At 35.4% G+C, this 26274-nt stretch overlaps 2 protein-coding genes across 5 annotated transcripts; both read right to left on the bottom strand.

Annotated features, from left to right (window-relative positions):
• Positions 1-1415: 1415 nt before the first annotated feature.
• On the bottom strand, positions 1416-26262 carry vtd (RAD21 cohesin complex component verthandi). Of its 4 annotated transcripts, none has more exons than XM_090101834.1 (21): positions 26175-26262; positions 25634-25933; positions 24971-25086; positions 24413-24596; positions 23918-24101; positions 23406-23518; positions 22045-22163; positions 21527-21614; positions 20814-20952; positions 20265-20485; positions 19664-19774; positions 19113-19209; positions 17860-17928; positions 16716-16835; positions 16070-16174; positions 15493-15609; positions 14676-14963; positions 14170-14303; positions 5124-5216; positions 4121-4297; positions 1416-3158 (listed from the first exon to the last, which is right to left on the bottom strand). In XM_090101834.1, the coding sequence occupies exons 2-21, from the start codon at positions 25889-25891 to the stop codon at positions 3033-3035; spliced, it is 2859 nt and encodes a 952-aa protein (XP_089957960.1). In that variant the 5' UTR covers positions 25892-25933; positions 26175-26262; the 3' UTR covers positions 1416-3032. The 4 variants fall into 4 exon arrangements, with proteins under 4 accessions (XP_089957960.1, XP_089957961.1, XP_089957962.1 ...); XM_090101835.1 differs by having other exon boundaries at positions 19113-19206; XM_090101836.1 differs by lacking the exon at positions 17860-17928.
• LOC149908370 (uncharacterized) lies at positions 5993-13504 on the bottom strand. Its single transcript, XM_090102169.1, has one exon. The coding sequence runs from the start codon at positions 13502-13504 to the stop codon at positions 5993-5995; it is 7512 nt and encodes a 2503-aa protein (XP_089958295.1).
• Positions 26263-26274: the final 12 nt, after the last annotated feature.

Genomic DNA, 26274 nt, shown 5'->3' with positions numbered 1-26274 from the left:
CTTCACGAATAACGTTTTTCTGCTTAACTGTACAAAACATCGGTTACCAAGCTGCTAATTTGCGAAGATTACCCGTACGTACGGTGCAGTCGCTTTTACGTGACCTTTTCAATTTGGTCGGCTTATTAGAGAATTGCTGACATATTCTTGTTTTTGAGATAACTTTCATTAGAGCCGTAATTCAAGGCTGAAATTAACAGGAAAGAATTTTCATGAATCATTTTAATTTGTTTAAAGTATGCCATGTTTCTTAATGTTATGGGAACTGCGTATTCGATCGCTAAAGTACGACCAGTCTAAAATAAATCAAATTTGTTTTTATCTTCTTAACGTGTAAAGTATGAAATCTAAAATGTCTGCTGTAAACAAGCGTCGAACCACGGGTATTTTTTACAGCTGTTTATTTGGTTATAAGTGTATTGGTTTACATGTAAACCCGCTTCTTCTGATTTTTGAAACCATTTAATTACATTGGTTTACGTCAACCAAATCAAAAACTAATGATTAAACAAATTTAAACAAATTAAGGTCTTTTATTGGTATTTTTTTCAAACTTCTGCGTTGAGCCGTTTTCGAGATCTGGGAAATCCCAAAACGTTACCGCAGCAAAATCTTAAATAACTAAAGAACTATACCACACACAAATTTTGCTATTTATAAACATTTACTACTCAACAAAAGCTATCTATTCATGTATTTGGTTCCGTGCTGAAACTAATTTTTGAAAGACGATTTTGCCTGGGTAACGTTTCAAACGTTACTCCAGCAAAATTTGTTTTTCTTAAATAACTTAAAAACTACAATTCAAACAAATTTTGCTATTAGTAAACAAATTGCTCCTCATGATACACTAATTATTTGTTTAAGTCTCATCTCTCTAAAGCAAAACATTTTGCCTGGGTAACGCACACCATTCTACACTCTGTAGGTATTTTATACTGCTCTTTCAGCCATACTAGGTGCTGAATAAAATATTGGCTGGTATCAATATTGTATTAGCTTCTACGAAATTCAACTATCTACCTGATATGAATTTTATAATTTATCAAGAGACATCAATGGATCTGGGACACTTCTGAACCGATTTTAATAAGATTTTACTTTCTCAACAGCCAAAAGATTTAATCGGAACAATAAATACGATTGGCCGTCTGAAAATTCAAAGTACAGGTTCATGATTATGTAAGATCAAAGATTGACTTCGTTATGTAATGAGGAAAAGGTGAATCCTACAGGGATTTATAGGGATAAATTATACTAGCCGCTCCACCAGAGTTGATTAGATTTCATCAAGCAAAAGATAATTGGGCAAAAGTGATATGTTGGGTAATTCTAGAACATTGGCATGTTTCATCACAATCTATTCAAACTATAACAGGTTCAATATAAGTATGGGTGGATAATAAAACAAAATATTTTAATCAACAAGTTTTATTGCAAATAAGTTTACCGATAAGTACCCAAGTGCGTACCTCCACATTCTCGAACGAATAAAACAACACAAGGAGGCACAAGTAAGACGATCAGTTCTTAGGTACATAGCAAGGAAATACGCACTTGGGTTATATAACTACAGGGTTCTTAATACTAAAATAGGTTCAGGCATTCTGAATGCACCAAATTAGAATTTATACACGATGTCTGGTCGCCGCTTTGATCAAAATGAACACAAACATAAAATATTACTTCCGAATGTTATTTATTCAATTTGGCGTTATTCAACAAATTTAATACAGAAACGTTGAAAACCCCATTCACACGCCACACATTCAACTAACTTGTATAAACATGTAAATATATTGTATTTCTTTTATATAGACAATGTCCTTTTCATTTATTTGGTGTTTAGTTAATTAGGTATCACTTAACATACACTTGTACATAATTTTTCATGTTTCAACTACTTAAAAATATACCATTAAATTATATGGGAACAACTATTGGAATCAATTTCTTAAGAACAGGGTCACATTAATTTACCTAATAAGATTTTACAAAAATTTAAGGCTAGCGAGCATAAGGCTAAAAAATACTTATTTTCTTAGTACAGATATGTTATTATATATTGCGTGACATCTAAAAAGAATATTCTAGTATATTTTAAGGTTCAATAACTTTCCACACAATTCTCATGCACAGCATGAAAGCGACGTATTTGAGAAATTGAAGATATGTAATGGAGATACAAAAAATTACATGTGCCCCTGCTCTCAATAGTTGTCCCACTTTACACATGATTTGAAAAGCACAAACTGTTCTAACATAATTCTAACAACAATAAAATGTCAACTGCAAATTGTCTCTATCTCGCAGATTCCGTAAAATATTGAGAGGGGTGAAACTTAGAAGTTAGTATTCCTTTTTCTTTATATCTATAAAAAATCTGTAATAATACTATAATCTAGAATTCTCAATAATAATTTAATGTTGTTTTTGAACAGAATATTGTACGGAACCTGCAATTTGAAAACATAATTTTGTCCTATAAATCTTAAATATGAGTAAGAAGGAATATTAAACTATTGTCACTATTGAAGCTATAAAACAATGTAAACATCTTTACAATAATTCTCACTTAACCTACAGCAAAACAAATTAAGGCAATTCACTACATGTCTAACCGACAAATTACAATTCAGACCATGCTTTTATCAAATTCGAGTTCACAGAAACCAATTATCCAAAGAAAAGTCCACTTAATCATTCAACTACAATTTACTTTTTATTTACCATACTTAAATACTTTCATATATTAAAATATAGTCCCTTATTTCGAATTGACGATATGTAATATGACGAAACTCCTCTCGAATAAATAATAAAATCCAACAAACATCAAGGTTAAGTAGACTTCACTTTTTTGTTGCAATCTTGAGATCAACAATTCAGAATAATATAATTTGGTCCAATTTGAAGTTTCCATGAATTCGAGTATATTTTTGGCTCCCACGCTATCCTCACACATAACTCTCGTACTATAAATTTACCCTCTTTTATATACTTAACATCTTTAATTAAAATTAGACCTAATCTTAAATCGCCTCCGTTTCGAACTGGGCGCCCTTCGTGATGGTTATCGGTCCGTAAGTTTCGTTTTGTTCCAGTTTTAATACTTGATGTTTTTTCAGTACAAGTAAACTGTAGAATTTTTGTGCAACCTGAAAAAGAACAAAATATTAACATTCCACAACATTGACATAATTTTAGTGTAGCATGTGTTTGTAATGTGTGTGTAAATGTGAAAGCATAATTCTGAAACTAACTTTATTTACTTTAAAACTGTACCTCCACTTGATAAGTCGTGTAGTCTGTTTCTACAATGGGACTAAAATATTAGCTGGTGATGATGAATATTCGTAGTAACTGAATCTCCAACTAAAAAAAATGTATGCGTGTACTAGAGTACACACGTAAGAAGTGAAACTTCGTTATGACCTTAAAAATGTCCCGAGTATGGCGTAACGCAAAAATGTCACGCGTACGGCGTAACGCAAAAATGTTACACTAAATTTTTGTCCAACCCCGATAAAGAAGTTTCACTTCAAAAATTACCTACTGTTTTTTGCAATAGAAGCCGCTAGGGTGCGGCACGTACTTTTTTTTATAGTGGGGAAATCTTGCCTACCTACCTGTCCTCGGGGAAGCAGCCGTGGGTTATGTCGGATTCTTACCAACTAAAATCCCCCCTGTGTTCCGTCGAGCTGTTTGAATGATGGGGCCGCAGGTTGAAATTTTTCCGCGACTCTCTCGGCAGCCGGTCATCAGGCCAAGTTTATTTCTACCATCCAGTTGGCGGCATGAGCGGAACACGTTTTAAGGTGCACACGTAGCCGTCAATACGATCGCAGTGTTCTTAATGCCGTGAGCGTCATTGGCGGCGTCTATCACCTACCACCAAGTGAGTCGCCTGCCCTATTGCTAGGGTCACTATAAAAAAAGACGTGTGGCACTCGGGGACTACCACGGTAAAGCTATTGCATGCTATGCCTTCAAGCCACACCTCCGCGCCCGTCGGAGTGGGGAGAGTGAGATTTTTCGTTACTAAATTTCTGGATTCGGTCCCCGCGCTCAAGGCCCGCGATAGAAGCTATGCAATAGCTTAAAAATAAAAAGCACGTACCTGCTTGCGGCTGTTGTGCGGCGGCGCCAGGTCGGCGAAGGCGAGCGCGTGGTGCGCGTGCAGGCGCGGCCGCATGAGCGCGAACAGCTGCGCCGCGCGCCGGTTCAGCACGCGCTCCTCGAACTGCTCCTCCGTCTCGCCCGCCTCGCGCCACTCGCCGCCGCGCCCCTCCTCCGGCTGCCACACAACACACACTTATACAGGGTGTCCCACTATTGGTATACTAAGCGCGAAGGGACTTGTAGTTTTGCATCACGTAAAAAATACGAATAATAAAATAAAAATAATAATAATAAAATACGACAACAAAATTACGTAAAAAATTTTTTGCTAAATTTTTCTTGAAAATCCATGTTTTCTTCTCTAGCATCGCGCAGCCGGCATATACCGCTTCTCTAATGTGATCATTTTGTCTATGAAAACATAATCTTAAACGATAGCTCACGTTCTGGTGGCAAAGTTGGGCGGGTTGCTTGTTATGGGTGTACACATAGAGTATTAAGAATTCATCTATTTGAAAAAAAAATGCGTCTGGAATTTTATAAATACATATTTTTTACGTACTCAGCGTATGTAAAACTATAACCTCCTTTGAGCTTAGTATACCAACAGTGGGACACCCTGTATAAATATTGCAGACTAGCTGTGCGCCGCGGTTTCACCCGCATTGCTCCGCTCCACATTGCACGCTGCACGCTTTTTAATACACCACTGTGTATTAAAAAGCGTGCTTCGTAATGTATGCAATTTTGTTAATATTTAAACGAAAAAGTTTCATCCATTTAATTCAAGGTCATTAAATTATTGTATTATCACCTGTTCTTGCTAAGTGTACAAAGCTTGCATTAAATCTGTCTGTTAAAAGTGGGTCAAATTCGAGTCAAAAAGAGTTGATTACTTGTAACATATAAACATACAGGTGAAACTAATATAAGCGAATTAAAAATAGAAAACTACTTGAATAATAAACAACATCAACAAACAAATTTTGAATACTACTCACATTCTCCACACTTAAAGGTAAGTCGTAGTCGTGCTGTGGACTCTGGTGTCCCTGCTGGTCGTCATACCCTAAGTTGGTCATGGGCAAGCTGCTCTGTGAATAAATTAACACAATATATTTCTGTTACTTGCATTGGTTAAAACAATACATTTTCAAGTTTTTAAAAGACAAAAATTGCTAGATGAATAATTAATCATAACCACACATGAATATTATACACACTAAAGTCAAAACTATTGCATTAATTGCTTATTTTTTTTGAAGTGAAAACTTCTTTAGCAGCGTTGGGTATAAAATCTTAAACTCGCGTCAGGACACGTGGCCTGATCGAAAAAGCGTAAGACGGATTTTTTTTAAGCCCTTATATTCCATGCATAAGACGGATACCATTCCAAAATATCAAACATGCTGTATGGGCTGCTGATTGATATGGTATGATATCCCATACACTCCTTTAGCTGATAAATTGATAGTTTGATAGTTTCTACTGATGATGTAAAACAAGTTATTGCCTTTGATCACTTTATTGTTGATTGCTATAAACTAATGATGATAATATGATATTGATATATTTGATAGTTGATTGATAATGAGATTAATTGATATAGCGCGTACACCCCGAGCGCTTTACACGAGCCGCGAGCGCAGACCAACTGGGTGAAGATGTTCTTGTCACCATAATGAAATAGGATCGTGTAAAGCGCTGAGTCAGGATGTACGGCTAGCCCGTACATGCTCCCAGGCCAAAAAGATGATATTGATGATATGATAATGATCTAAAACTAAACAAGGTGATAAACAATAAGAACTTATATCTAATGATGATGATATTACAATATATGATCTTAAATGCTAAACACAGGGGGAGATTATACATTGAACATTGATAGAGTGTTGTTTGGGGAAGTGGACCGATCACACTTTTTGCTTTTTGCACTTTCACTATCACTTTTCACTAACACTTGTTGCTGCAATGGCGAGCCCTTAGCTCGCGCCACCGGCCCCAGCGGCCGCTGGAGAGGCGAGCCTCTGGCTCGCGTCGACGACACCGGCGACTGCTGTAGTGGCGAGCCTCTAGCTCGCGCGGGAGACCCCTGCTGCTGTTGTTGAGACGGTGAGCCCCGTGCTCGCCGCCTTGCCCGCCAGAATAAGATGCCACCGATAACCAGTATGATGACCATGGCGAGATAAATCATCGCATAATGATGTATATCGTGATAAGATATACCATCGATGACTGGATCAATCTTTTTGATGTTGTTAATTTGCTCTTCAATCTTGATAATATTTGATGTGATATTATTTGTACTCTCATCGGCTGGCAGGTCCGTTAATGATAAATTTATTAAATTATTGATAGGTGATAACCATGATGTGTTCATATCAGGTGTTATTTGCAATATATTGTTCTTCTTTCTATAAGTTTGAATATAAAATTCTGATGATTTTATCAAACAATTTTGATCAATTGATATGATTCCGGTGTTATTTAATTGGATGGCCATAAGTTTTTGTTCACATAATATCTTGTACTGGCAATTGTTGCAGCAAAAATAAAAGTATTTATTGGGCTTGTTGATTGAAACTAAAATATTGTTGCATTTATTCATAACAGTTAGACAGCTGTTGGAGTTTTCTGCTTTCTCACATAAGTCTTTTTCGCTATTAAAATGATAAATAGGCTTGTTAATACGACACAACATTGTCTCTATGTTTTGATTCTCACAAACATGTAATTCGATCTCTGATAGCATTATGAATGAGTCTTTCTTTATATTTAGCGCCAGGTATTCGCTAATAGGTACTATACTGATCATATTTTTTTCAAATTGTTTTGGAATAGCAATGACCTTGAGCAAATCATATGTATCTCTAGTGACTAGAGGTATTGATATTTCGAATATGAGAAACTTTTTTGATAATCTAGCTTTGATCTTTAGCAATTTATAAATACTTGATGGATTCGTGGGGTCAGTGGGTAGTGATAAATCTTTTGATAATTGGGATGATATTATGTTCAACTCTTCCTGCAGTTGCTTGGGGGTTAAAAAGTGAATGTTATATTTTCCATTAAATATATCTGTGATAGTTTCTAATAGATAACCTTGAATGCTTTTAAGTTTAATTAAAATATTATTAACGATTATCGCTGTCATAGTAAATTCACTGATATAGGTGTTGTTTTGCATCTCCGACTGCAATACGCCCATTGCAATGTCGATTTCATTTAACTTTTTGGTAACGCTTTTATGATGATTTTGCATAACTGATTCAATTCTTTTGATAAGATTAAATTCCGCTTCTACAACGGAAGTTTGATTTTTCCATAAACTAGCCATGTGCCGCTGATTTACTTTAATTAATTCGATATCTTTCTCGTACTGTTCGGCAAAGTTACTATCGAGTATTCCAAACAACTGATTAGCGACGTAACCTACACCGTTGATAAGGCCGCGCCGTCTGCGCGCGTGCCCGTCCAAACGCTGATCTAGCAACAATCTATTGTAATGTTGTAGCTCGGAGTACTCGTGATTTAATTGATACATGATACCTTCGCACTGTGAATGTTGTTTTATCTTAACACAGATGGATTCTAAGTATTCTAAATACTTGCGAGACGCCATGTCGCCATGCCAATACGGGTTCATGTCGTAGTAAACAATGAGTCTCCAGTCATCTGTTATTAAATGCATTTTTGCAATGTCGTCGAAAAATAAACTTGTATTATTTTGTAGCGGAGTGATATTATATGAGGCGATTGTGTTTGTAAATAATGTCATAAAAAATAGAAGAATTGTTGTTGCGACGGTTGCAAAATTGTACTTTTGATTTCTCCTTCTCGTGGTTGTATGATTGTTTGATACTGTTTCTTCTTGATTGACGGGTAAAATTGATAACTTTATGATAGGTCTTTTGATATATCCATTCTTAGTTTTTAATGTGACCACACGCACGTAGCCATCACTACCAGGATGCAACTCCACCACTCGCCCTAAAGGCCATTTTCCTGCGGGAAGATTGCTGTCGTGAATGATTACAATGTCATTTAATTTGATATTATCTTTTGATTGTCTCCACTTGCTTCTCGTTGATAAATTTGTTAAATATTCATGTTGCCACCTCTTCCATATGTCTTGAAATATTTTTTGTGCTAAATGTAATCTTGTTCGTAGATCTCTCTCTGTTTCATATATTGATAATACTGGACCGCTGGCTAGAAAATGTGATGGTGTCAAATAATCGAGCTCCTCGGAGTCTTCTGTTAAAGCACAGAGTGGCCTTGAATTTAAGCAAGCCTCCAGCTGAGCTAGTATTGTACTATATTCTTCGTATGTTAATCGTTGCTCGCCAACCACCCTCTTAAGGTGAAATTTGAGACTTTTGACGGCTGCTTCACTAAGACCGCTCGCTGAAGGCCAAGATGGGGCATTAAAATGCCATGTTATGCCCATATCCGCCACCTCTGATTGAAATTGTGTGTTAAATATTTTGAGTATTTCATCGTATTCTTGCTGTAATATTTTATTTGCTCCTATGAAATTAGTGCCGTTATCACTGTAGATGTGACCAGGCTTACCCCTGCGAGCTGACATTCTACGCAGGGCTGATATAAAACTTGCACTTGATAAATCTGATACCAGTTCCAGGTGTACAGCCTTGGTGGCCATACAAGTAAATACTGCAATGTAACCTTTTGTTGTCTTGATACCTCTTCCAGCGTTTGATTTGATAAATACATGACCTGTATAGTCGACTCCCACGTTGTAGAAGGGTCTTGATGGGTTTACTCTAGCAGCTGGTAAATCTCCCATAATTTGATGATGCTTGGTGGGATTATGCCTCCTACATTTGATACATTGTCGTACTATCTTTTTAACAGCCCTATAGCCACCCATAATCCAATATTTCTGCCTCAAATATGATGATGTTAGCCTAGCACCTCCATGATAAGTAGATTGGTGTGCTTCATTAATTAATAATTTCGAGAGACGACTGTTATTCGGTATGATGATCGGATTTTTCATGTCAGGGTCAAGGTAAGCATGTCGCAGCCTTCCCCCTACTCTGATGATTTGTTGTTGATCGATATAAGGATTTAATTCACACAATTTACTTTTCCTATGTATATTATTACCACTTCTTAAATCTGATATTTCCCTTTCAAATGATAACTGTTGAATATTTCTGATAATAAGCAATGTTGCACGTTTCAATTCCTCCACTGATAAATAACTTTGATATTTATTTTTGTTGTTGGTGAATCTACACATCCATGCAACAATTCGCACAGCCTTACGGAATGTGCTGTGTTTTGATAATATATCTAGTATGATAGAATTATTATGATGATTTGTTACCGCAGCGGTAACTTGTTTTGATACTTTCAACTCTTGATCTGTTGAATATATTGTGACCTTATTATTTTGATCACTAAATGTTGATAGCCACTTGGGGCCTTGCCACCACAAAGAATGATCCTTCAATTGTGATGCTGATAAACCTCGACTTGCACAGTCAGCAGGATTTTCTTCTGATTTGACATACCGCCAGCAATCTGGAGGCATGACCTTCGTTATTTGCTGCACTCTGTTTGCCACAAACGTTTTCCATCTAGCTGCATCTCCATTTAACCAACCTAAAACTACTGTACTGTCAACCCATCCATACATTTTGATATCATGATCCTTAAAATATTCCTTAACCTTATTCATTAATTTTGATAAAAGAAATGCTCCACTTAATTCTAATCTAGGTAGTGTAACGACCTTGCTAGTGGGCACAAGTCTCGTTTTTCCAACCAATAATGTTATATGTGAATCTTCACCTTTATTTACACGGCAATATATAACACATGCATATGCTTTCATAGACGAGTCACAGAACCCATGTAACTCGATACTATCGCACTTACGGGTGTGAATCCAGCGTGGTAGTTTTATATCTTTGATCACGCTAAAATCGTTTCTAACTTTGATCCATTCCTTATATATTTCTTCTGGTATTTGATCATCCCATCCTATATGCGCCGCCCATACTTGTTGAAAAATAATTTTTAATTTTGTTGATAACGGTGATAGCCATCCGATAGGGTCGAATAATTTTGATATGTCTGATAAAAGCATTCTTTTTGTTATTTTTGATGATTTCAAGGGTTCTAGTTGCGAATGAAATGTAAAAATATCTTCTTCGGGATTCCAGCCTAATCCTAGCGTTTTTGTTGTTTCTGATTGTTTAAAACTAAAATCACTAGAATTGATATTGGATTCTTTTATATTTTGTGATAATTCCGTAGTATTTGATTTCCACTTACGTAAGTTAAAGCCACTTGATTGCAATAACTTAATTAAATCGTTTTGTAATATCTTAGCTTCCTCTATGGAATGACAACCGTGTATGACGTCATCCATATAAAATGAGTTCTCTAAGACTTCGATTGCGGAGCTATGTAAATAATTATTTCTCTCATCACTAGCCAGCTGTTTTAAGGTCATCATAGCTAGGAATGGAGCTGCTTTCGTACCATAAGTAACCGTCGTGAGTTGATATTCACGAATAGGTTCCGAAGTAGAGTCCCGCCATACTATTTTTAATAATTTCTGATCTTCCGGGTGTAGCCAAATTTGACGAAACATTTTTTCTATGTCCGCAGTAAAAGCAAATTGATATTGTCTCCATTTAATGATTAAAGACTGTAAATCTTGTTGAAGATTCGGACCTTTTTGCATAAGGTCATTTAAACTGTATCCTGATGAAGTTTTGCATGATGCATTGAACACAACTCGAAATTTCGAATTTATGTCGCTATCTGTACGCACGCAATGATGAGTATTGAAACACTCTGGCTTAGACGTATTAGAGGCCGGTATCATATGACCCATTGATTGATAATCTTGCATAAATAATTTATATTGTGTATGAATGTTATTGTTTTTGATAAATCTCTTTTCTAACGATTTAAATTGCGCTACAGCCTTGAATTTTGACTCTCCTAATTTTTCCGAATAATTGTTATGCATTGGAAGACGAACCTCGTAACGGCCATCTTCCCGCCTTGTTGTTGTATTTTTGTAGTAGTTGATACATTGTTGATCTTCGGTTGATAATTGCGACTCCTCAATGATATCCTCGATTTCCCAAAATTTTTGAATTTCTTCCAAATTATTGATGACGACGTTGCATTGTAAAGTTTTCACGCTACCTATCAAAATCCAACCCAGCTGTGTGTTTTGTGCTATAGGCATATTATTATTACCTTTACAAATTCCTTCCATAACAATTAATGAATAAATATCTGCCCCTAATAGCAAGTCCACCGGGCGACTTATATTGAAGTCGGGATCGGCTAATTTGATATTGTTGATATACGGCCAAAATGGCTTCGAAAAAGTGCTATTAGGCAGGTTATTCACTAGGTTTTTCATGATATATGCTTCCGTTTCAAATTGAAAATGATTGTTAATTGATGCACATGTGATTGATATGACACCCTTGCAATTGCTCTCCTTGATACCGACACCTGATATTACACCACGGCATTGTTGTCGAGGTTGTCCTAAAATTTGAGCAGCGTGTTCTGTGATAAGTGAGGTTTGAGAACCTTGATCAATTAAAGCCCGCATTTTGATAAATGACCCGTCGTTTGCTTGTACTTTTAATATGGCTGTCGCTAAAAGAATCTCAGGTGTTTCACGTTGCATCGAAACGTGAGCATTCCTCTGCACCTGTTGCGGCTCATGTTTTTGATAACCCTGGCTTGCTATTTTCGAAGAACTAGGAATGGAAATCTCATACGCCTCGTGTATGATAGTATTATGCTTCCCATGGCATTTCAAACATCTTTTTTCAGAAAAACATGGTTTACCATTGTGTGAATAGAGGCAACTTTCGCATACACCCAATCTTGTAACCGTGCCGCGTCTTGTTGGCGGTGTCATATTCAAAAACTTATTACAGTAAAACAGACAATGCTCGTTGGTTTTGCAAAGTTCGCATTTATGATGTTTCTGCGAACTGATGGGAACTGATGGGTCTTCTTGTTTGCGATTTTGATGGGAATGGGAAATAAATTTATTGCTTGTGGGAAACGATGTCTTGATAAAATTTTTGTTTAATTTATAAAATGGTTGATATGAATTCTTGATCTCAGGTTTCTTTTTTAATGACTCTAATGATGTAAATTTGTTCTCCAAAAATGTTAAAAACTCTTTTAATGTTGCTAATTCTCGAGGCTGTTTTAAAGCATTGATATATGCGTTATGCGTCTCGGAGTCCAATTTCTGGGCAATTAAATGTACGATTAATGGATCCCACGATCCTACGTCGACACCTAAGTTTTTGATAGCGTTGATAGTTTCTATGGTCGTATCATGTATCCGTTTGATATGATTTAATGATGTTTGTTGAGCGACAGGTATATTCAATAAAATATCAATATGCGAACGGAAAATTAATGATTTGTTATTATACCGATTATTAAGTATATCCCAGCATATTAAATAATTATCCGAGGTTATTGGTAGATGCTGAATAAGCCTTTCAGCTTCTCCTCTAACTTTTGTTTTCAAGAATTGCATTTTTTGCGCCGATGATAATGATGGATTGTCGTGAATTGTTTCTTTAAATACATCTTTAAAAGAGCACCACTGATGATAATTACCACTAAATACTGGTATTTCTATATGTGGTGTAGATTGTTCCCTATGTGATATAGACCATAATTTTTTGTTAAGCGATTTGATGATATCGTTATATTTTTGTTCATATGATAAAAAGGTATTCTCGTATTCCGAGTTTCTACCCCCAAGCTCACTGTCCAACTCCCAATGGAGAGAGTCTATTAGAGACCAGCGCGACTGTATTGATTTTAATAAATGATCGAATTCCCACTTTTCGTTAACATCATCCAAAATGATATTTGATATTGTATGATCAAAAGCCTTAAAATAACTTATCTGTCTACGAATCATTTCGTCAGTTTTGCTACTTATTATTTGATCAGTTAGTACCTTAGAAGATGACTGAGATTGAGAGGTCCCTGGGACACCGAGAGGTTTAGCAGGTTGTAATAACGGTGTCTTAGGCCTTTCCTCTTTGCCTTGATTATAATTAGAAATTACTCCCCTGATATATTTATATCTATCTTGCGCTAACTCAAACTCATTATTTTCAAAATAACTATGAGATCTTATGACCTCGATATTACATAAAGCATTATGATTCTCTTGATATTCGTGCCAGTGTCTATCTAGCACATCCAACCTTCTTTTTATGTAATCGAAGGTTTTCCTTTCCGCGCCATCCTTTTTAAAATTACTATAAATGTTTTCGATGGTATTTGATAGTTGTTGTTGATTTTGAAGCAAATCTTCGGCGTTAGACATGATAAAAAATTTAAAGACTCACTGCTTGATATTGATACTTCCTTGATTCAATCCTCACTTGTGAACACTAACACAACACTGATCACACACACAATATGTCCACACGCGAGGTCCAAGGCTACGAAGGACCAAAAAGAGAGTCCTTATGATAATTAAAATGATATTTATTTTTCGCTCGAAGAACCAAAAAGAGAGATGTATGGGCTGCTGATTGATATGGTATGATATCCCATACACTCCTTTAGCTGATAAATTGATAGTTTGATAGTTTCTACTGATGATGTAAAACAAGTTATTGCCTTTGATCACTTTATTGTTGATTGCTATAAACTAATGATGATAATATGATATTGATATATTTGATAGTTGATTGATAATGAGATTAATTGATATAGCGCGTACACCCCGAGCGCTTTACACGAGCCGCGAGCGCAGACCAACTGGGTGAAGATGTTCTTGTCACCATAATGAAATAGGATCGTGTAAAGCGCTGAGTCAGGATGTACGGCTAGCCCGTACACATGCTGAACGTTAATAATCAAGTTTTCACTTCTGCCGGCACTCCCGGAGTGCAACCTGTCTTTTTTTTATATGTATATCGTATATAATTAGTACTGTAATATTACAACAACACAATATTTACCATCATTAAAAATATAAATTACCTGGTAATCCGATCTATGTAATGGCGAATGCATGTGGTCCATGCCGGTGTGAGATAATAACGGGTTGTCAGATCCGCCTTGAGGCATCATCGGTAGTTCTACATTGTGGTGTAAGAGCCCACTGTGTTGGACACCTAGGAAATAAAGTGATTTTGAATAATAGGAAAGCAATAATACAGGATTATTTATAAATTTTCATCATTTAAAGTTTGCTATAATGAGTGGTATTTCTATATTTTTATTTACAAGACTCATAATGCGAACATTAGGGAGTGCTTTACGAACGAAAAATTTGTTTTGTAACTTATAAAATAATCCATTGGAATGTTGCAACTCTCATAGAGGATTGTTCAATTTGCAAAACAAATTAGCAAAATTTTAAAATTTTATAATTACTTTCAATAAATATTGTTATATTTTAACTGAGTGATCAATGAAACTCGACCTACCAATTTAACTTGCGTACAGATTAGGTGACGTGTACTAAAAAGACATAAAAATTTTACCTGAAGGAGTCATTCCTCCGTGCCGCAAACCGGCCGGCGTCATTCCTCCGTGCTGCAAGCCCGCTGGCGTCATGCCTCCATGCCCCAGACCCGCGGGCGTCATTCCCCCATGCCCCAATCCCGCGGGCGTCATTCCTCCATGCCCAAGCCCGGCGGGAGTCATACCACCGTGTCCCAGACCGCCAGGGGTCATACCGCCAGGGGTCATACCGCCGTGCGTCAAGCCGGCTGGCGTCATGCCACCGTGCTGCAGACCCGCTGGCGTCATGCCTCCGTGGTCGAGGCCACCTGTAAATAATATAATATGAAAGAAAGAAAGAAAGAAGAAAGTAGTATCATAACAATTTAATTTTTTTAACACTTATCTATTGAAGATCTTTATTGGCATGCTTTGCATTGAAAAACACATTGGCAAATCAAATGTTATTAATTTGAACAGTATCTCTAATCAGAGTAAGGGAGAAGAATGTACTACATATAACTTTTAGGACCAGTTACACAACCTGGTAATAGAATTCATAATTCACTGATAATATATTAAGCGCATTTTGACCATTTGACGACTTTTATTTTCATAAACTACTAGCGGTCCGCCCCGGCTTCGCCCATGGTACATACATGTTTAAACTATCCTATCTCTCAAGTTGGATCGAACTGCACATGGTGTGCGAATTTTATTATAATCGGTTAAGTGGTTTAGGAGTCCATTGAGGACAAACATTGTGACACGAGATTTATATATATTAAGATTTATTTTCATAAACTATTTATCATAAGCCAGCTTAAGAACGAAGAAATATGTTACAAGCATATTTACCTGGCGTCATTCCACCGTGATGCAATCCCGCTGGTGTGAGCCCGCCGTGCACCAAACCTGCGGGCGTCATACCGCTGTCCAGACCGAGGCCAGGAGTCATACCGCCTGGCGTCATTCCTGGATAACAAGATTTAATTTATTAACCACTATCGACTTCTAAAAAGCTTTCTTTTTATAAGTCGATGGTGGATAAAATTATGTGTTGTTAATGCTTGTGAATGTTTATTTACGAGAAATATTTTCGCAATTTAGCAAAGTTTGAACATTTAATTTTACATCAATGTAAAAGCATTATTATAATGATTATCAGAAACTTTTTGAAAACTTCATAAACACTTTATTCATACTAAATTATTTTTGAAGTGAAAACTTCTTTAGCGGCGTTGAGCACTTTTTCTGATGGAAAAAGCGTAAGACGGATACCATACCAAAATATCAAACATGCTCAACGTTAATAATCAAATTTTCACTTCTGCCGGCACTCCCGGAGTGCAACCCGCCTTTATTTACCTCATGATAGTTTTAGATTATTATCTAAAACTAAACTATCTATTGATACTAATAAGTAATAACTGACCACCATGATGTAAGCCAGCGGGCGTCATACTGCCCGGCAGCCCAAGATCTTGACCGTCGCCGTGCTGCAAGCCTGCTGGTGTCATACCTCCGTGCGTCAAACCACCTGGGAAATGCGTTAAAATATTCACATTTCGAACAAAAACGTTTATTAATTAATTACACACAGAACGAAATAATCCTGAAATAAATAAAAATTATTTATCGTATGTATCGTATTTATTTATTATTTATCTTCAAACTCCGGTGTCAAACAAAATTTCTTTTTTGGAACAGAAAATTAAATCTATCGTGTTTTATATCACAAAAACGATACATAAAAAACAACAATCAATGACCAAAACCATAATTATGCTTTGACTTTATATTAAAAAATATGAGATTCGTTTATATGTTTTAAGATAAAATATCTCTATTTTATCATAAGCAGCTAAGCATCTATATAGTTATATCAAACTAGCGGTCCGTGTAGCGGTACATGTTTACGTTTTCTCTACATAAGAACCATCCTCGTACTTCAAGGAATATAATAAAAAAGAATTATCGAAATCGGTTCAGCCGTTCTCGAGTTATGCGCTTACCAACACATTTTGCGATTCATTTTTATATATAAGAAGATTATAACATAAATCTCATTTCATACTGACCTGGCGTCAAAGCTCCATGCGCCAAACCGCCCGGTGTGATGCCGCCCTGCAGTAGCGTGCCAGGTGTTAAGGGCCCGAGCACACCGGGCGTTAGTGGAGCGCCTAGACTGCTCAACATACCTATATACATGGATATAATTAGTCATCAGTTTATGAAAAGAACATATTATTAATTTGAAAATGCCAAAAATCGCAAAAAATAATATAAATTTACGTTATATTTATGTCAAATTGAATATTCATTAATATCTTAAAAAGAACATGAAACGTACTCATACATTGTCTTTTTTAATTTTAATTGAAGATTGACTTTCTAAAAGTGCAAATAAAAATTTGAAACTATTCATAAATACATATCACAAAATACACGCCCCAACCAAACAAATTATATGACAAAGAAAACTGGCTTTTTTATATACCAAATGATATCGAAATATTATGACAGCAGAAGTATTAGTTAATAAGCGACATCCATGATTTATTAATAATGCATATAGGTAAAGTGGTTCCAATAGTCTTGTATGCAGGCGCCGTAAATTACATATGTAAGTACTAAAACAACTAGGCTCATAAAATGTCATCAAAAAATGTGCAGGGGATATACCGATAACATTAACCCTTCATTTCGTTTAACACCTTAATAGATGGCAGTAATGTTCAAAGTCTTTAACTATTGTAACTTGCAACTCTGCCTTCTTCACGCGTAATCAGAGTTTTGTATCGGACAATGTTTGAGCTCGATTATGAGTCGGGTTGTTTATTGTATGTGATCAATATTGTTACCCGGCGTGCTAGGCAACTGGCCGTGCGACTGACCGCACGGCACCGATGTTAATGTGTTTGTGTGGGAAACTATATTATTTCGTGTAGTTTTTGTATGCACACCTAAAACCTAGTAGTATGTTATGCGTTTATCTGGCGCGTTCGGCGGGTCGTGGCGTGCGTTACTTGGCGTGCCCTGCGGCTGGACTTGTATATATGTACACCTATAGAACCACTTTCCCACAGCCTCGCCTTACAAGACAGCATTGATGTGTGCCTTTTCCTGGCGTGGTTGATAAATTAATGAAATTGTATAGTGTATATATATGATATATGATGTACACCTATAGCCCCCCATACAAGACGTGTGGTGTGCGTTTACCTGGCGTGCTGGGCGGCTCGTCGTCGGCTTGCGGCGAGCGGTAGGCGGGCGAGCTGGCCGCCTCCGCGTCTGCCGCACCCGGGTTAATGCGTTAGTGTGATAGTGTGGAAACTTTATCGTTTTATGTTTACCAGTTCTCAATCTAATAACTCAGGCATCGGAATCACAGACAATAGAAAATCTATTGTGTCGTGGCCCGATCGGGCCGTTCGGGGCTCAATGGGTTATTTCGATAAATTATGTCTGAAGTCTGAACTGATTTAGATACTAAATTATTTGAATGGAATTGACTGAGTATATGAGACATCATATTTTGTAGATTATGTCGTAATGAAACCAATATGTTCAAGACAAAAGCAAAATCTACTTAATATTTTTTTAACTACATGTTGAGCGGGTTACATTCGTATTTGTGTGCCAGTCAATCATATTCACACAAATACTCAAACACATTTGTATTTGGACGACATTTCCAAATGTAATACCTCCATACATGAGCGCATTGATTATGTGAATGTTTGCACACACCTGAATTACCCAGGTAAGACTTTTTCATAACTAAACTAGCTTTTTTAATATTGGCGACAAACTTGGTGCTTCCTGTAGTGTTATATTTTATTTTACAATCATAATAGAGAAGACAATTCAAACTTCGAAAATATTTCAATAAAAATAATTAATAGGAAGTATCTAGTATCTAATTCAGTCAGTGTTTTTCCTTCTAAACGGAGAACGATAAAGTTTTTCACACACAAAATATTAACAAAAGCATGAAAGTTAATTATTATATGAAGTGATATTGAAACAGTGGTCTTAATATTATTATTACATATTTACAAAAACAGTAAGTGAAATTAGTAATGAAATGATCAGTTAATATATGGAGTATTAAATTTAGTGATAAAGCCTCTGATAGTTTTAATTGTAGGTAGATTCAGATGTGGTCATTATTTATTTTAATTTAATTTTTCATGTATTTTTAGAAAGTTATTTACATAAACTTTTAATTTTTACGTCATCAAATACAAAGAAAAATTAAATAGCTTTTACGCGTACCAACAACGGAAAAAGCATTAATAACAAATAACACATTGTTTTACAGACATTGTGTAAAATATAAGTTTGACACAAAAATATTGCTTTTTCAATATTCAAAATTTTCAAGGATGTAGTTAGTACTTTCCAGAGCCTACATCTGAATCTACCCTCCCAAAGATAAATTTAGCATCAATATATAAAACGCAGTGACTCACCGACAGATGGTTCATATTCTTGTGGCACAGGTGTTGGCGGTTGAATGTCAGGCGCTGGTAGAGTTGGCGCCGGGGTTTCTGGCGCTTGGATTGGCTGCTAAAATTTTGTTTTTAAATTAATTATTTTATATTACATTGTTAAGATTACACATTTGAAACAAACTATTCAGCTTTATAATATAAGTATAGATAAAAACAAATGTTTTTCTTTGTTATTAAATTTTAATGCTTGTAATGTTTTTTCGTAATAATATATTTTGTAACCATCTAGATTTAAGAATCAGTCATCCATTATTCATTCATTCATATTTTGTAGCCTAATGAATATTAAAATGTTGTGACTGCAAATTACTCAACAGAACTATTTTTTTTCAACTGTACTGTCTCCATAAAAAATTACTCGAAACATTTTATTTTTCACCAAAAACTCAAATCTCAAAAAAGAGTTGAAAGATTTTTTTAAATCGGACCAGTAGTTCCCGAGATTAGCGCGTTCAAACAAACAAACAAACTCTTCAGCTTTATAATAATAATATAGATAATTGACGAACCTCCTCATGACGGCGTTTCCTGCCCCTCGGTTTGCTGACGGCCTGCTCGGGCTCCGGAGACTTCGCCTCTTCTTCATTCTCAGTGCGGAGCGTCATGTTGCGCTGGTACTTCTGTCAATTTATTATATTCAGTTAATATCACTACATAGTATAAAACAAAGTCGCTTTCTCTGTCCGTATGTCCCTTTGTATGCTTAAATCTTTAAAACTACGCAACGGATTTTGATGCGGTTTTCAATAGATAGAGTGATTCAAGAGGAAGGTTTTAGTATATAATTTATTAAGTTTTAGACAAAGCGGGCGAAGCCGCGGGCGGTAAGCTAGTTCCTGATAAAACGTTAGGTTAGTACTCAAAATTACCACTGATGAATTGCCATTTATATTTTACTACATTTATATTTTTGCAACTAGTTTCAAGTTTTAGAAATAGATCCATTTGAATTTATAAATATTAAAAACAATCTTCAATACACCATAATTACAACGTAATTAAAGCATATTTAATAACAAACACATATTCGAACCAGAACTTTATTTATCTAATTTTAAAATGATCATAGCATACACACCTAACAATATCTCATACTTGTTCAAAACATACCTTAAACAGCACCCTCGAGGGTATCGGCCTGGCAGACAGGGTGAACAGTTTCTCCACACCCCCCGACTCCTTCCAGTGCATCAAGCGCCTGGTCGGTGGGGCCAGGTCCAGGGTGATCACGATATCCGATGTATTGCTGAGTTGGTTCTTCATCTCTTCACCAGATAAGTTCTTCACCTCATCTACTATGAGTTTACGCTTGCGTTTCGTTTTTGTTATACCTGTGAAAAGTATAAGATTATTTTATGTGAATTCTTATAAATATTATTAGTTTTTTTTTTTCGATTATAGATTTGCTGTTTTTATTTATTATATACAATATAGTAAATAAGCTGCCTTTTTTTTAAAGACTATGAAGTTATTTACTATTCATTTTATGTTATAATAACAAAACACTTTAAATAAAACTCGAGAATGGGTTGACAATTTCGGCCAATTTTATTTATCGTTTTTTTGAATGCACACTCCATATGAATATGGCGAAAAAAGACGAAAAAGGGATCACAAAATTATGTCTATTGGGGAGCTAGTAATTTATGAATACCCTACCTTTAAGTACAGTAGCGTCCACAGGTGCCAAAGCAAATGATTCCTCATCGTTCTGTAACAAGGTAGTTGAGTCTAATGCAGGCGCCGGCGTCGCTGGGGCTTCAGGTCGAGGTTCTTCTTGCGGGGGCTCATCTACCTCCTAGTAATACAACATTAATCATGACATTAATCGTCGTTTTCGTTTATCCTTTGTTTGTTTTCAAACTTGTAAGTGTTGTTATTCTAATGATTAGAATGGTTTAACCCTGAAATGGATTCTTGTGACTTGTCATAAGAATCCGTTTCAGTCACTCTTCAAGTTATAATTCCTAAAACGATATTCCAATACAGATAGAAAATTTACAGTGACAACCACCCATCTAATGAACATAAATAGGAAAAATTTATACCGCAGAATTTACTCGAATGATAACACATATATGCGAGGTATATCATTAAAACACGATGCAAATAAACTTTCAAATCACATCTAACATATTAAAGTGTAAAATAATAATAGTTTAAAAAAACTAAAAAACACGCTTTTTATAGAAAACCGAACTAAAAAATAGAAAATTTTATCAAATTAGTGTATTGTCATCGCTCCTCAATAAATCTACAAAGTTTGAACGAAATCTGGCCGTTTAAAGTGGGTCAAAATCGCGCCCAAAGAAGTTGGTTACAAACAAACATACAGGTGAAGCTAATATAAAGCGTGTAATAATATAACATACCATGGGTGTGTGCGGCGCGGGCGCGGGCGGCGGCGGCATCGCTTCCTCCTGCGGCGCGGCGCTCTCCGGCGCGGGGGAACCCGCCCAGCTGCATTATATTATAAAAGGTTATATATTTTCTTAGGTATGTACAATTTTAAAACGTACGAGTAACAAATTTCATGCAAATTACTGAACATTTTTTCTTAATTAAATAAAAAATTTAACAAGATAGAACATGAAGATAGTATGGCTGTATATTATTGCTACTTTTAATTCAAATTTCGGGATCGCAATTAATGGACAACTCTTTTGAAAACCTTTGACCAAAATTAGGACAAAAATAATATAATACAGAGTAAACTGTCAAATTAAATTTAAAATTAATACAAACACTTCTTTATTAAATAAAATTACATTATTCAATTTTCTTGTGTTTGATTTTACATTATAAGTATTATACATTTAGAAATTAAAGACCAATGGATTCTTGCTGTTTACAGTTCCAAATAAATTATTAATTATAAACCGATACTAACCTGTGTTGCGGCGAGTTTCCAGCATCATAGTGGTCTCCCATATCATCATCAGAGTCTGGTGCATCTGCGGCTGCTTCACCTCCCTCCGCTCCCGCTACGCCTGCTGCGTCTATTTCGGCCTGGTCAAATCATTTATTTGTTTTTATTTAATTTATTTATATGTGTAAAGAACTTGTTTGTGACTTATAGTAAATTGACTATCAGATATTTTTATTAACCCGTTACGCGTCCGGCGCACAGCCGGCACCGATCCCGATAGTGTCAAGGGAGTTCACGAAATCTAGCTTTTTTATGACTACCGAGTTTGAAAATTTTATTTACCCTATTGTTCTATAATTATATGCCATGTATGATATATTTTTGGAAAGAGGAAGAAACTAGTTATAGCATAAAAATGTAATCATGACGATATATTTTCCATTTCTCCAAATTATTGTTCCAAATAAAGAATTTTGAATTTTTGAATTTGAATTTTTTTTGAATTTTGAATTGCTTACATACTAACACTTACATGATAATGCTGAGTCATCAAATGATCATTTTCACGTTTTCATATCACTACACGATTGCCAAATACATTCACTTATATTTTCACACATTTAACACAACGTATTTCACTATGAATAATAACAAATCTCCATTATTCACAAACAAGAAAAAAAGCGCCATTTTGCGTCTTCCGCACTGAAAAGTTGAGACACTTTTTCACTGAGTATTCTTCAAATATCCCTAAAACCAATATCATAAACGTATTCTACGTAAAATTTCCAGTAATATACGTCTCAATTATCACTCATCTAATTATTCCTCTCGGCATAATTCACAATCCAAATATTCGTTGAACAAGACAAATGTCACAAACTATGGCCGATGACGCAACTCAATCAATGATTCACTTTTTATTTTTATTTTGTGGTTTTAGTCTCTATTGCCTGTCTCGGAGTCGTGTCGATTCGAATTATAAATGTTTAAGGCATAGAGAAATATTTTTTATACTGGAAACATTCACTTGTAAGAACCACAGGTGACCTTCAAAGTCATTGGCCGCGTTAGGAACAGCTTTTGTACGCAGGACGCTACAGTACCATTTTGAGTTACAAGCAACCGCTGTACGTAGGACGCGTCACGGGTTAATGGTATGACTTTTTGGTGATAGTAAAAATTAGTATACAATTTACCTAATAAATAGGATCGATTCTGCTTAATTTCGTGACCTTATAGTTATTCCTTCAAACAAATCAATAATCTAAGGAAAAAACGTTAAAATTTGAATTTTATGTAAGGGTCAAGCAAATACAAAATAGACCATTCCAAAATTAACAAACAAAATTAAAACAAAACAAAAATAAAAAGAAACTGACTTGTAAAGATTGCGGCTGTGCAGATGTCCCAGCCATTCCCGGAGTTGCGCCCGCGCCTGAACTACTAGCAGTCACATCTCCGAAAAGATCGCCTTCGAATAAGCCTCCCGCATCTACCAGATTATATTTTTTTTTATATGTTACACTCAATAACCAAAAATACACACACACTATAACATCAAGAGAATTTAGGAATTATTTCATCAAATATCCATGAATCCGTGAAGTATTTTCTAAAACAACAAGTATTAAAGTCATTAATTAAAACTTATAGTGCCCACAAAACTTTTGAATTTTGTCTCTTTTGCTATTAGACAAAATAATATCACAATGTGGCTATTTGAATGTGACCATACTGTGTAACTTGTAAATATTGTTATATCATTAATTGTTTTCTGTATTGAGTGTAACATATTGTATGTAATCAAATTTACAAGTCTAAACATTGCTATGACACAAAAGAAATACGAATGCCATTCTTTCAATTGATTTTTTATTCAAGTTATACTTACGTCCGAAATCGCCAACATCCGGTATAGATCCCCCAAAGCCATCATCCATATGTGCATTAGGAGCGGCTTCCATTTGAGGGGCATGAGCCTCCGCTAATGCGGGAGCTGCACCCACTCCTGCACTGGTGGTTGGACCATCCTTGGTCAGCTCTAGCGATGATCCTTCCGCAAATAATAGGTTACTCTGAAAATCATTGTTTAGGCGTTAGATTGAGGAATGGTTATTTTAATAGTAATGGATGAAAGAAAATTATTGACATGATGATAAAAATAAAAAGTTGGCTCAAAACTAGGTATAAGCCAAATTGTTTCTGTTTGTATATCTATGAACCGGTTTTGAATATTCAATTGAGAGGTTTTATTTCCCTCCCTTTTTATGTTACGGTAAGTTAAATAAAGAAATCAGTTTATTTGTCATGTACAATGACTTGAACAATTCTATTTTCATTGATATATATACAGAATTGAAAATGAAACAAAAAAAAAGAAAGTTACTTGTTCCAAACCACCCTCGTTGCCAATGGCATCTCTCATTATATCAGGGTTTTCGGTATCAAAACCCATGTCTCCAAAACCATCATCGTGAGTGACCAAATTGAGAGACCCATAGTCCTCTCTCATTGTTATTTCCTCAGCTCTTGATTGATTTAGAGAGAATTGCGCTTCAATATCCACTTCACTGAAATATTTCAGAAAGCAGGCTGTTTAATAATTCTGTAATAACTTTATTGTAACACAATACAAGTATATAATTGTTAGTAAACACTATTATAATATGATAATGTTAAAAACAAATGAAACTTAGATATTTACGCTAATGCATAATTTAAAAAATATGGTATTACATATTTCATATTTATAGTATTATTCCATATCAATCCATTTGAAAATAATTTTATGCATCTCAATGCGTGATATTTTATGGTATCTAATATTCCTTACAAGTGTGAATATTTTTTTTCTTCCAAAATGAAATATCTCCTATTGATAGCTTTTACATGTCAACTTGTGTAACAAATAAACTTTTAAATCCCTGAAAACTATTGTACTCACTTTAATTCAGGCATGGCAGTATCAAAATCATGAAATACTTCAGGCAAAGTGATGGCATTCATTGCTGCTTCCCTATGTTCTTCAGGCAAATCCACCATACCTGGCCTAAAGGCCATCTGCAAAGAATACCTTTTGAACATTTTGTTTCTTTGTATTGAACACACATATGATACAAAGGTTAGGGAACAGGCAAAGAACAAGGTCTCTCTATCATATGCGCCGCCAAAGCAAACAATAATAAAATGAGAATTGACAATTAAAAAATCGTAAACCATTTCCAGTAAATTTTTTTATTGAATAAGATGGTTCATTACCAGCAATGAAGTCTAAAATAATGAATTCTGTATAATGTATGTCTGAATAATGTATCTTCTAGCTTTTATAAATAAATCTTAGCAATCACTGAAATACTTATGAACTAGTATGATCGAGAAAGAATATTAGTATGTAAAACAGCAGTAAAGTCGAAGAAATCTGTTAAAATTATTTTGATCTGATTGGAATTAAAAAGCCATAGCCATAAACAAAAGTCCCGTTTCATATTTAGCGGACACTATCACATATTATAAACTAATGATAACGTTTAGTATATGAATTGACGAAGAATAACAGATACAATAGGATATACAATACAAAGTACATGAAACATATATATTTCCTCACCTTGATTTTAACAAAAGCTTCATTACAATCCTGTAGCAAATACTTTGCTTTCCTTGAATATATCCTTACAACACCAAGCAACAGATGGCCAGATGTACGGAGGGCCATCTTCACTTTAGGCTTCAAAATTCCATCGACAGACTTTTCAATATTCGTTTCGAATACATGAGCCTTGGTAAGCTTTTTGTCCCAGTGGGCTGCCAACCAAATTTTGGCCAACGGGCCCTTCTTGGCCAGCACAAAATGTGCATAAAACATTTTGTTTGTATTTTATAACTGGCCAATTACATCAAAATTGTTCTGAAACCAACAAACATATAAGCACTGCACTAAATATAAACCATATAAAAGTTCTTTAGGCTTTCTGCTATAAATGTAAATCACTGTATTTCAACAACGGTGATCCAGTTTGGCGCCCATTCTTTGGGCAACTTTTTCGAGGGTTATAAACACTCAAAATTAGCCGTTTTTGTACTAATCGCACACATCTAGGTTTAATTACACTATATACATAATTATAATCAAGTTTTGTAATAAATACCTAATTTGAAATCATAAAAACCACGAATTTCACCGTCCACACAACGTAAACATGACAACAATTACGCTTTCAAGATGGCGGATAAAATTATAGACAAGAC

This window comes from Colias eurytheme, chromosome 5, assembly GCF_061535395.1.
Source record: "Colias eurytheme isolate Ceu_HAF_F1 chromosome 5, ilColEury1 Martin Lab GWU primary, whole genome shotgun sequence".
Classification (NCBI taxonomy): domain Eukaryota; kingdom Metazoa; phylum Arthropoda; class Insecta; order Lepidoptera; family Pieridae; genus Colias; species Colias eurytheme.
This window is presented reverse-complemented; position numbering and strand designations above follow the sequence as displayed.